Source organism: Podarcis liolepis, assembly GCF_965112155.1.
Source record: "Podarcis liolepis genome assembly, chromosome: 1".
Classification (NCBI taxonomy): domain Eukaryota; kingdom Metazoa; phylum Chordata; class Lepidosauria; order Squamata; family Lacertidae; genus Podarcis; species Podarcis liolepis.
In genome coordinates, this window is record NC_139554.1 from 57,846,939 (window position 1) to 57,859,496 (window position 12,558).

At 44.1% G+C, this 12,558-nt stretch overlaps 2 protein-coding genes across 11 annotated transcripts in view; both read left to right on the top strand.

Annotated features, from left to right (window-relative positions):
• Positions 1 to 717: 717 nt before the first annotated feature.
• LOC310688843 (guanylyl cyclase-activating protein 2-like) lies at positions 718 to 8,689 on the top strand. 2 transcript variants are annotated; one of them, XM_083465648.1, is made up of 5 exons: positions 718 to 2,587; positions 2,762 to 2,911; positions 4,745 to 4,853; positions 6,906 to 7,034; positions 7,715 to 8,689. In XM_083465648.1, the coding sequence occupies exons 1-5, from the start codon at positions 2,393 to 2,395 to the stop codon at positions 7,882 to 7,884; spliced, it is 753 nt and encodes a 250-aa protein (XP_083321774.1). In that variant the 5' UTR covers positions 718 to 2,392; the 3' UTR covers positions 7,885 to 8,689. The 2 variants fall into 2 exon arrangements, with proteins under 2 accessions (XP_083321774.1, XP_083321775.1); XM_083465649.1 differs by lacking the exon at positions 6,906 to 7,034 and having other exon boundaries at positions 727 to 2,587.
• A 2,887-nt stretch (positions 8,690 to 11,576) lies between these two features.
• Positions 11,577 to 12,558, top strand: part of LOC310687166 (uncharacterized protein) — a 44,256-nt gene continuing 43,274 nt past the window's right edge. For 6 of the 9 annotated variants that reach the window (XR_014516287.1, XM_083461905.1, XM_083461900.1 and 3 more), the window contains exon 1: positions 12,486 to 12,532. Coding sequence is in view for 5 of the 9 variants with exons in the window: in XM_083461905.1 (XP_083318031.1) it covers positions 12,501 to 12,532 (32 nt within the window). In the remaining 4 variants the exon portion in view is untranslated. Of the gene's footprint in view, positions 12,140 to 12,485; positions 12,533 to 12,558 lie in introns of those variants that run through there. The other 3 variants (XM_083461901.1, XM_083461904.1, XM_083461906.1) reach the window with 1 other exon arrangement.

The window sequence follows — 12,558 nt, forward strand, 5'->3', positions numbered from 1 at the left end:
TCTTACCTTCAGACTGTGGCTGATGCTCTAGGGAAGTTTATATGGTTTCCCCCCCAAAGGACCCACATGAGTCCCTATATGCTTTAGCTTACACTAAAGCTTGTGCTTGGTCTAAAATGATCTTTCTCACAGAGTCCACCTTAGTTTGGCGGTGGGAGGCATTTGACCTTCTCCAGTAGTTTCTCCCCATTCAGAACTGTCAGGTGAGTTCTGGCTGTTTCTTGGCTCTTGAGGAAACATCCACCAGCTATCACGGATATCTTCCTAATAAATGGCATGGCCAGGCCTGCCTGCTGGGTTTGGCCAGCATTCCTGACTATATACACACACCCCCAGAATCATCCCTCTCTGCAGGAACCTGACCTTAAAGTTGATATCTGAAGTTTTCATTGCATTTGTGTCGTAAATCTGCTGGAATAACTTCCCTGTGGTAGACCGAGAGCTGTATTGATTGATGGCATCACAGTCTCCTTTTGTTAAGCTTCCTCAGCACTATGTATTTATTCAGAATTAATATAAAAAAATTCCTTCCAGTAGCACCTTAAAGACCAACCAGGTTAGTTCTTGGTATGAGCTTTCGTGTGCATGCACACTTCTTCAGATACACACGAAAGCTCATACCAAGAACTAACTTAGTTGGTCTTTAAGGTGCTACTGGAAGGAATTTTTTTATTTTGACTATGGCAGACCAACATGGCTACCTATCTGTAATTCAGAATTAATAGAATCAATGGTAAATAATTTCTCACTGAAGAAAATCTGGTTCCAGACTAGCTGTCTCATTTTCCATTATGTTGAATCTTTGCAGATTCCACAATGGCAAGCCTTACGCAATGTGTTGTATTGACCTTTCTCAGGCTCTTGTTATCAAAGCTCACTCACAGCTAATTAAACCTGGCATGTGATGATTCATCCTGCATGTTTGTTTCCTTTTCTTGTGAAAACTAGGTGGTTATGAAGCATTTTCATGACAGCTAGCAATTTAAAATCCCAAAGAGACGACTTCTGTCCCTGTCATTCTGGTCCCTGCTCCTGCTTTATGATGAAAACAATGGAACAGGATGCAGTCATATCCTAACCTCACTTAGGACCGCTTTCTACACAAACCTCTGAAAGATTCCTTTCTTGCTGTCCCAACAATGTCTGAAGTATGTTTGGTGCCCAGGCTGTGGAACTTCCATTGCAGGGAACACCATTTAGCCCCCTCTTTGTTGCTCTTCTGAACTAAATTTAAGACACCTTTTATTTAAACAGGCTTTTGACCTGTCAAGTTTATATGTTCTATCTGCTGTTGTTTTTAACAGGCTTTTTATCTTTTTGTTGATGTTGTTCCTAGTTGTATGTTGGTTGTTGTTAGCCACGTTGGCCAACGCTATGTAGCAATGGCGATGATAAAAATATTATTCCACCTCCTAAGCAGGGCAATGTATGCTTGTACACCTATTGGCAAAATCTGTGTGTGTTATATGTGAGGATTGCTAAACCTGCTTTCCCTTGTGCCATGGTCCCAATCCATATCAGGGTTCCTAGCAGCTATATTTAACCTTTTATAAATCTGAGATCCAGTCATGAATTTCCCACAACCCCATCTTCTTGTGCTGTCAGAATCATACACTGCTATGCCTCAAACAAACACAAAGAAGTGCCATTTCTTCTATTTCGTAAAAAAATGTTACTTTGGTATTCATTAGTCTTAAGCTTCTTACATGTTTTCCCCAATATACATATTTCTGCATGGACAGTGGATAGCCCAAATAATATGTGTATTGTTTTTAACTATTTGTTAATAACCTTTTACAAGGGGACAAGGGTGCCAGCTTGAATAAAATATTGTGGGAGCCCTGGTAAGCCCCATCCCACATAATCACACGACACATTGCACACACACCATTTGAATGGAAATCTCCATCAACTGTGGGAGGCAGCCCCTCAGATATTTTACTGTGGGAGGCAAAGCTCCCATGGCCCCTAGGAATTGGCTCCTGTGCAGGGGGATTGCAACCAACAAGTCATCTAACTGAATGCCCTTGCCCTCCTTTTCCAATTGCAGGATGCCTCCGCTGTAGCCATGTTGTTACTAAGGATTGTTGTACTTTGTTGCAGCCCAGTTCCAAGACTGCATGCAATGTGGTCAACATGAGAGCATTGGCATTATTAGAACTCCAAAAATATAACTATGATGCAAGCTACTCTGCTAAGAGAAAATGCTCTCAATTGTCTGGGCACAATAAGAAAGGCATTGTGTTTGGATTATAGAAGCTGCCCATTGTTCTGGTTTAAAGCTTTAAGACAAATATTTGTTTCATAACATCACTGTAAATTACTTACACTTTCAGGGTAGAATATTTATAAGGCATTTGAAGCCTCACTGGGGTTTAACTGTTCTTAGAGCATGGGGCAGCTCCACACTGGTAACATGAAAGGAACAGAGGTGGCAGAATTACAGGATATGTACAAAAAGTTTGTTCTAGAATGCCCCAGTGGAGGTCTCCATTTGCATGAATTTAAGCAGTTTTTTGGCATTACCAGCCAGAGTGAAGCATCTGAATATGCTGAGAATGCATTTAAATCCTTTGACACGAATGGGGTGAGTATAATTTTCAAAAACACTTGTAGATAACTTCTGTGTACATCCATCTAATTCAGGTTGGAATTATCCTAGAAGCACCCAGCAAAAATTATGATTGTTCTGCCATTTCTGTTTGGATAATTTAAAAAATATTGATGTTTTCAAGTGATTGCTTTTCTATTAATGTTTCAGGATAACATGATAGACTTTTTGGAATACGTAGCAATTTTAAACCTAGTACTCAGAGGGAAACTTGAGCACAAACTGAAGTGGTCATTTAAAGTGTACGACACCAACAGGAATGGCTTTCTTGATAAGGATGAACTAAGGAAAATGGTGAAGGTAAGAAGTCCTTCTAGAGGAAGAGGGGCCCCAGCAATGACTTGGCAGGATTACGCCAAACCATGAGATTGGTTGAACCTCTTTACCATGAATTATTATTTATTTCACTGCATCTACATCCCACTTATTCTCCAAGGAGCTCAAGGTGGTGCTCATGATTCTCCCTGTCTTCACACAATCCCAACAACCCTGCAAAGTAGGTTAGGCTGAGAGGTGGCGTCTGGAGGAAGGCCATCCAGTGAGCTTCATGGCTGAGTGGGGATTTAAACTCTGGTCTCCCGGGTCCAACAACCTAACCACTACACTGGCTTTTAGCTGAATCTAAAAGACTACTAAAAGAAATGTAAGCTGAATGGCAGGTGGGCTATACGTCCCAGGTGTCAGATGAAGAACGGGGGGGGGGGGGGGGAGAGATCAGCCTTATGGCATGATTTAAGTCAAAATTTGAATGCTGCACAATGATCATATTGAAAGGAGGAAAATGAGAGATTGTTTTCATTGGTATCATTAATATGCATACACACAGCTGCCCTTTCCAATCTGACCGGGACATGGAAAGAAAGGGACAGATCACTACTCTGGGACAAAGTCTAAAAATATATACAGTATATATACAAATTCTGGATTGAGAGTGGGGAGTAAGGAACTCCCAGCTCTCTTAGCAACTTTCTGTACTTGTGTAGGGAGGCTGCCTTAGTTTATAAGAACCCCAATTGTAGAGAAAAGAATCAGTGCCAGAATTTTTGACCTGAAGTTCAGGTTGCATTGTCCAGGGCTTTGCGGATGTATTTCTCAGTTTTTCTGACTTGCTGTCACTAGTGTCTAATTTGCTGGTGCTGCCTTGTTTCCTTGTTATGCACACCTCACTCACTGTCTGACACAAACTGCTCCCTTATTTTGCACCCTCCTCTGTTGGGGTGTACATGGTTTGTCCCTCCATCTGCTCCGAATGACACAGACTCATCTGTGGGAGTTTGACAAAATGATGCCTCCATTTAGGGCACTAAACTACAGGAATAAGCTTTATCCTGGCTGCTGCATGCAGGAGTCTCCCAACCTCCCCTGGGAAAATAAATGGCTAGATACATCAACTCCAAAAGTGCTGATAGCCTATAAAAAACATATGGGGAAAACAACCTCTAAAAACAATGCCAGGAAGAATAACAGAATCCATGCCCATATTGGTCCATAAATAGTGTCTCACCCCAGAGAAGTTGCACCAGATCTTGGCCAGTGTGTGTGTCATTAATGCACACATAGTAGGAGCATTGATTTGTGCAAGATGATTTATCATACATTGCTTAATACCCAAACAGTCTCTAAGTGGTTTGCAAAAGGATTTGCATGGACTGCCAGTTTGTTACCAGGCCAAGTCAAGGTTTTACTGCTGGTATATAAAACTGCTAATGGCTTGGGACTAGTTTACTTGTGACATTATCTTGCCTCATACATACCTGTTCAACCACTTTGATCAACGGAATTTGAAGTTTACAAATGCCATATAATGTTTGTTCTGCATTTGAGAGGAACAATTTTTTTACTGCAGCAAAATCTATCATTTACAATCCCGTCTACTGACATTAGGCAAATGCTCTCACTACTGTAAATTGATTTAGGTGCCTGCTGAAATCCTGTTTATTTCAGCAAGCCTACCCAGGCATGGGTTTTAGTTCGCTATGTTTGTTACTTTCTACCCCTGCCTTCGTCCCCTTCTTCTTCTATTTCCCTTGTGTGTTGACAACCAATTTGTAAGTGACTTTGTAAAGTGCCATGTATGGACGGTGCCATATAAATACGTGTGGTTTTTTTAATTATTAAATTAATTTCTCCCAGAGTGTCTATAATGTCAAACAAGGATGGGCAAGAAATATGGATACTCAGATGTCAACCCTGGAGGAAGTGTGTAACAGAATATTTCAACTTATGGATGAAAATAATGACGGTAAATGTACTTTATTGTTAGAATTATCTGTGGGCTTCCAAAAAGTGGCAGTGGCATATAAGTGATAGTGGGTCCAATGGCTCTGCATTTGCCGTAGAGGCAGAAGTGAGGGGCAGATTGGGCTCGTCAGCCTGGGAAAGTAGCTCTTCTAGGAGAAGGAATCTCTGATCCCAAACTTCAACTGCTTTGTAGGGTATCTTTGAGAGAAAAATGGTTAGGGAGTAAACCCTACATAATTCCAGAGTAGAGTCCCTAACACAGGTGGCACCTTGTACACCTCCTTCCAGCAACTCCTGCAGCCAAGCTGTTGCCAAATGTGTCACTCTGCTGTCTTTTGGACCACATCAGTGAGTCTTGTAGTCTGGGCAGCCCAGTACCTCCACACACACTGCCCAGGTTTGTGTCCTGGGGAGGTCACTTTGGTGCGGCTAACACAGTGGTTTGACTTCACCCCTGAAGACGCATTCCATTGTCTTCTGAGACAGAGAGATGCAAACAAATATGTTGAGATACACTACCTGGGAACAATGCTGACCATTTGGAAAAAATGAACTGGCAAGTTTTAGCTTTCAGGCTCACTGCCAAAAAAGGAAAGTGCCAGGCTGTTTCTCCCCCAGCATCTGTGTCTTTTAGCTGTGCACTTTAAGTGAATGGATGGCTTTTGTATTAGGTGCTACTCCCAAATCTGCTCCGAAAGTGAAGGGTTCTGTTCTGGACCCACAAAAGAGTGCTGGGCTCAACCCTAGCCTAATCATCCAAATACTCTGGCCTCTGCCTCTAGGTCCTGTCAGGTACCACACTTTAATTTCAAGAGCCTGCAAGCTCTAATATTGTTGCATAACACAGTGCCGTCAGTGCAGTCATATTTTCAGTATAACACAGAAATACTAGTTTTCAGACATATCTCTGCTCTTGACACATCACGTTTCAAGAACAGAAGACAAATATTTGAAGCCATTTGGCTCGAATGCTATTCATATCAACAGACTGTTGCATGCTATGTAGCTCACTAATTTGTGGATGAAGACCTGCATTTTGAGAATTAATCATACAGGGCTTAAACCGTCCTAGCCAGGAGTGAGAGGAACTCCTCTGTCCAGAAGCTCCCACATACCCACTGCCTCTCTGCAGCTTCCAGTTTTAGCACAGCAGCTTGGTCGGTTTTATACTAAAGCTTTGCTGCTGAGAGAGAAGTGCCCCCCAGGCTCTGCCTATTGCTGGATCCTCTCTCTCCGCCCAGGGAAACACATAACAGTTTGCAAACTATTTGCAGAGCCCTCTCATTTTGCCTTCCAGTTTTTGGTTACACTGGTGTGTGACGGAGTCTTGAGCATTAGCTGTTATGGACGCTTGGTTGCTGCCAGTTATGCAAGACTGGCAAATGCCACTAACTTTACAGCTGTTTGTTCAGAGGCAAGTCCCACCTTATTCAATGGGACGTACTCCCTTGAAAGTTTGTTTAGGATTGCAGCCTAAGTTAATTATCTTGGGGAATTTGGGAAGAATGGCCAATCATGTAGAAAAAAGGGCTAAGCTTTTCTGATAATGCCTCAGCTGTGAGCTATGATATATACACAATAGAGGTTATCGAAATAAGACTTCTCAGGACAGCTGCTCAGTTGCATAACTGTTTGGCTGGCAGAACAATACAGTTCTTAGTGACTCACTTAAAAGACTCCCTGGGAGGAACCTAAGAGTCACCAAAACTATACAGAAAATAATGTTTTGACTTTATTGTTTATTAAGAAGTATCCTGGTTAAAAACTGAGGTCAGTGGCTTGGCTTCAGGAAACTGCAAGTACAACATGCCCCCATGGCTCCTCTTGTCCTTCCATGTCTGACCAACAATGGCTGGGAGGAAGAAGAGCTGCAAAGCAACACTCTGCATTTGTTTCCCCTTTCTGTTGCTCCCATTTCTGCTATGTAAATGGGAATAATACTGGCCCATCGTATAATATGATGGAGCTCAGCAAATGAAGTACTTTGTATGTAAGATAATATTCATTTATGGGTAATGATAACAGATAATCTACTTTGGTCTTTCCGTGGCAGAACAAGACTCCACTCTACAGAACACTTGCTCTGAAGCAAGGATGTCAAACTCAAAGAGCTCAGAGGAACAAATTTCATGCTTAGTAGAGGACCAGGAGTGTCACAGGCATATTTTCACCAACAAATGTAGTAAGATGCCAAACCACCAATTTCAATCTGATATACAACTAAAGGGCTGGGGGGCTTAAGCTCTCTTTCTTTAAACATTTATAGCAGTAAAAGGGAAATAAATGAAATATTGCTGTGCTCTGGGGGCTCCTAAAGCAAATTTCCTGAGTAACCATAACTACTCACCCATCTGGGAATGCACAGCAATTCTCTTCTTAGAATATACACTGCAGTCACTACACTATTCAGTAAGAGCAAATGGCAAGCCATCCCTTCCATGATACGAAAGGTGTTGGCTTCCCAGTCCCAAAGATGATTCTGACCTTTGTTGTGTACACGGGAGATTCCTTAAAGTTCTGATGTGTCTCCTAGCTTGTGTTTGATACCCTGATCTACTAGTTTACCGTATTTGTCGCTCTATAAGACGCACCAGACCACAAGACGCACCTAGTTTTTGGAGGAGGAAAACAAGAAAAAAAAATATTCTGAATCTCAGAAGCCAGAACAGCAAGAGGGATCACTGCGCAGTGAAAGCAGCTGTTCTGGCTTCTGGGATAGCTGTGCAGCCTGCATTTGCTCCATAAGACGCACACGCATTTCCCCTTACTTTTTAGGAGGGAAAAAGTGAGTCTTATAGAGCAAAAAATACGGTAAGTTATGGCCGAACCTCTTTTAATCCATTTTTGAAATTATTCTTCCAGGAAAAATTTCACTGAAAGAGTTTGTTGATGGAGTGCAAAGAGATGAGTGGGTAAGGAAAATGTTAAACATAGATCCCACAGAATGGATCCTTGAACACCAAAGAAAAAAGAATGCAGATGAAAAGGACCAAACACTGGAGGAGAAAGACATGTCATCAGACCTTCCCTAGCATTGGTTATTGTATGTGAAATATTTTCAGCATGATGGCCCTTTGATCCCATGAAATGAGAAGTACAAAATGGGTCAAGGCACTTTAGCTATTATATAATCTAAGGAGTAGTTATGAAGTTGAGTACTATCTCTTGATCATTTTCCAGAATAACATCTTTCAGATAACGAAGCAGAAAAAATAGGTTCCAAGGGTATGTGATATCCTAACACATCAGAGATATTAACCTGAACATATTTCCAGAATATTTCTGTCTGAGAACAATTCCAAAATATATGTATGTAATCTGCTTTACCAACATTCCACGTCACCAACATTTATCAGATCCTAATTTATATATTCAATTCATAAGGCATTAAATGCCATTTACAGAGGGTTTTTAAATAGTTCTCCTTTAGGAAGAAATTATAATAGAATGGAAGTTGTCCCAAATCCAGTTCCATTGTTTCCTGGTTATTCTTTGACCCAAATCTTGCACCCATTTTCTCAAATATGCATCCTAGTTCTGATCAAAGCATAACCAAAGGTCATAGAATCTTGCAATTATGCCTTCATTCAAATAAGAGAGAAAAAGAATACTTTTTGAGCACTTGTCACAGTGGGAGATGAAACTCATTTCCAAAGAGTATGTACAAGGAAACCAAAAGACAGCCGACTGAATCTTGCTAGGGAACTAGTTTAATATTTCATAGTGCTGGCATGGTTTGGGGACTAGTACTGCATACATATGAGCTTGCATTTACACTCTCATAAAGTCTGTTCAACTCAATCATTTTTTCAATAAATACAAATTCATTTTTAAAAAATCTAATGCTTGTGCCTCTAAAGGAGCGTCAACTTATAAAGCTGTGCTGAACTTCATTTTGCTTCAGAAAGTCAGAATGAAACAATACATACTCATATAACTAGCTAAATACAGCACTGTGTGTGTGTGCATCAAGGCAAGCAACTGCTGTGCCTGAACAGCATTTCCAGCCACCAAAAAAGAAAGATGCATCAGAACAAACTGACTCAAGGCTGAGCCAGGCTATTTTAAGCAATGAGCTGTCAAGCAACTACTGCGATCTCCTCCACCCCCCAAGCTTAGGCTTAACTTGTATGGATGTTCAGCAGTACTTAGCTCTGGAATCTCTTTTAATTAATAAGAGGAGCCACATAAAGTGATAATAAAAAAAGTACAAGTTGAATTCTTTTGAATGACCCCTACCAGTTTTCACACATAAGAAAAATGCTTTTCTGGGAAAAGAAATACCCTAGCTTGAGAAGCAGTTCACTTAAAATATAATGCACTTCTGCAAGTGCTTGAGGACAGCAACTACCGTATTTTTCGCCCCATAGGGCGCACCGGCCCATAGGATGCACCTAGTTTTTTTTGGGGGGGGGATAAAGAAAAAAAATTTATTCCCCCCCCCCGGGCGTGGGGCTGGGGAAGCCCGAGCTTCCCCCGACCCCAGCCCCCAGAACAGGCAGCTCTCCACAAGCCGACTTCCCGCCGGGCTCCCACGCCTTGCGGATATCTGCCTGAAGCCCAAACCAGGTCGGGGGACAGCGGGATGGCGGCACTCCGCCTCCCCACTGTCCCCCAAGCTTGTGGGGCTGGCGGCAGGGAGAAGTGCGCTTCTCCCCGCCGCCAGCCTCCAAACCAGGTCGGGGGACAGTGGGAAGGCACGCTGTGCGCGCCCCTTGCTTCGAGATGCAGGCTGCTATCCGCAAGCCTAAGGAGCCCGACAGGAACTCCCGCGGGCTCCCAAGGCTTGCGGAGAGCTTCCTGAAGCCTGGAGAGCGAGAGGGGTCGGTGCGCACCAACCCCTTTCGCTCTCCAGGCTTCAGTGAAAGCCTGCATTCGCCCCATAGGACGCACACACATTTCCCCTTCATTTTTGGAGGGGAAAAAGTGTGTCTTATAGGGCGAAAAATATGGTATCTTTTTAGAAATTAAAATTTTCCTCCTCACACTTAAGAAGCTTCCAGGCTTTTGCTATTTTTAAGCAAGATTCAACCACATACTGTGAATTCAGGTTGCTCAATTATCATTGTCTGGGAGGTCTTTCAAAGCAAACCAGCTTCCTTAAAAGACTGGACTTTTTGCAACAAGGAATGTGACAGAAAAATGCACTAGAAAGTATGGGATAATACTTGCTTTGCTGCAACCTCACTTAATCTCCCCACAAACAAATGTCAGTAAAATGCATATTATATTGACAATGTTGCCTGGTCTCCCTGCAAAAGTCAGGATGAATACTCAATAAACAGGATGCCTGGAAGTGTGAAAAGAAGCTGCAAATTTAAATGATAATAATAATAAATAATAAACTTTAATTTATATCCCATCCTCCCTGGCCGAAGTTGGGCTCAGGCTGGCCAACATCAAATATATAGTAACATTAGTATAAAATCAAACAAGAATTAAAGTACCTCCTAAAACCAGTTCGAAATCAAATTAAAGTCTAATAAGATGGCTTTCCGCAGGGTTAGGGTTGGGAACAGTAATTGCTCATCGGCCCAAGTGTTTACGTTGATCTTATATGGGCATGTGAGAATGCTGGGATGCCTCTTTCATATTAGTTCTTGTATTAGTTCTTATACAAAGGGGAGGCAGGCTGAGCCCTGACCAAAGGCCTGGTGGAACAACTCCATCTTGCAGGCCCTACGGAAAGATGTCAAATCCCACAGGGCCCTGATCTCTTGTGGCAGAATGTTCCACCAGGCCGGGTTCAAGGCCAAGGCCAAAAAAGCCCTGGTCCTGGTCGAGGTCAGCCTAATCTCTCTGAGGCCTGTGATCTCCAAGGCGTTATTATTTGTAGACCGTAAGGTCCTCCGTGGGGCGTACCTGGAGAGGTGGTCCCGTGAGTACGAGGCTCCTAGGCTGTATAGGGCTTTAAAGGTTAAAACCAGCACCTTAAACTTGATCCTGTATTCCACCAGGAGCCTGTGCAGCTGGTATAGCACCGGGTGAATGTGATCCCGTGGAGAAGACCCCGTAAGGAGTCTCGCCGCGGCATTCTGCACCTGCTGGAGTTTCTGGGTCAGTTTCAAGGGCAGCCCCACGTAGAGTGAATTACAAGAATCAAGCCTGGAGGTGACCGTTGCATGGATCACAGTGGCAAGATCAGGGCGGGAGAGGTAAAGGACCTTTGGGAAGGGAGGAGGAGAGGGGATGAAAATGACAAGTGTTTCTATTACTGAGTGTTTTGAAATCATGAGCTTTTCCTGGGCTACTCATTCTGAATGAGTGCGAGAGGACCTCTAGTGGTCGTTCTAGAATCCATGGAAAGGAAAGAAAAAACGACCTAAACAGAAGAGAGTTGGGTATTACCAGTACTTTGGGGGTGGGTACACAGGGGTACGCACATCCCTAAACATTTTGTGAATCTTTGTACATACTTTTGTCCATTTACTGTATTTATTTTCCCCGATTCGAACTGTAAAATGGTGGTTTTCTTGAGTCAAAATGAGAGCACAGCTAACCTTTTTTTTAAGAAGAAGAAAAAAGCACTGGGTATTACCATATTTGGTGAAAGAACAAATTTGAACATGGCCTTAGAATGGTAAAAAGTATAGGCTGAATATATGAGAAACTGAGGAACCAACCAAACCACCCCATACACTGCTGTAGCCAACAGAGTAACTTATTAAAAATCATAGTCCTCTTTTTCGAAAACGCACGTGCATTTCGAGATCCTCTGCGCAGCGCTTTCTCCACCCCCCCAACCCCATGCTCGACCCATGGCTCGAATTACAGGTGGGGAGCAGAAGACTCGGCTCACGACGCTCTCCACCCTTTCCACGCTCCCTTTAGCTCTCGTTTTCCGAATGCCACGCGAAGAAATGACCTGCATTAAAATCGGGATACGAGGCTTTTGCCTTTCCCCCCGTCTGTCATGACACCTACCGGCAGGTGGATGGAAAGAGTTGGCCCCACACCGCAAGGGAGGGGGAAAGTGGCCGGACGGGTTTGGGAAACCCTGCTCGCCGATTGGCTGCGCTCGACGCCTCTGCGCACGCACGCCAGGTTCGCGCACGTACTCACGCACGCACAACACGGCCGTCACGCCGAAAAGCGACCCGGTCCCGGCCAGCGGCCTTCGCTGGTGTGTCGGGATGACTCTCCCGGCTGGCTCTCCACCTGGAGGAGGCCGAGGAGGAAGAAGAGGAGCAGCGGCGGCGGCCTATAAAGTCCGGCCTGCGCTCGCTCGGGTCCTGCTGAGGCGGCGGTGAGCGCGTCGCTCCCGGCCGACACTCTTCCTTCCCTCAGGTGAGTTCGGGGCGCTGCCGGCCCCTCCCCCACACCCTCCATCCGGGCTCCTGCGGCGAGAGAGAGAGAGAGAGAGCGCGCGAGGGTCGCCTGCCCAACGGAACCGAAGGGAGGCCCCGCCCCCTTCGCCCTTGGGGTTCTTACCTGGAGCTCCAGGGAGGCAGGACCGTTGTCCAGGAGTCCAGTCCGTTGGATGCCTTCGAGAGACACGGCTGTCCGTCCTTTGAGATCCTTCTCGAAACCGGACTATTTCTTGTCTAGAGAGAGAGATTGATTCACCCCCCCCCCCGCAAGTGCGACTGTGTCGCTCAGCAGTTTCTCGAGCAGCCGAAGTCCTTCGCCCCACAACCCTTCGCGGGGAATGGAGGGGCAAAGGAAAGTCTCCTTAGCTTGGTTAGTCTTTTGAGTTCTTTAGGGAG

Coding starts and splice junctions, on each gene's coding strand:
- LOC310688843 (XM_083465648.1), top strand. CDS start 2,393: ATGGGGCAGCTCCACACTGGTAACATGAAAGGAACAGAGGTGGCAGAA. Junction 2,912..4,744: donor AACTAAGGAAAATGGTGAAG/GTAAGAAGTCCT, acceptor AATTTCTCCCAG/AGTGTCTATAATGTCAAACA. Junction 4,854..6,905: donor TATGGATGAAAATAATGACG/GTAAATGTACTT, acceptor TTTCCGTGGCAG/AACAAGACTCCACTCTACAG.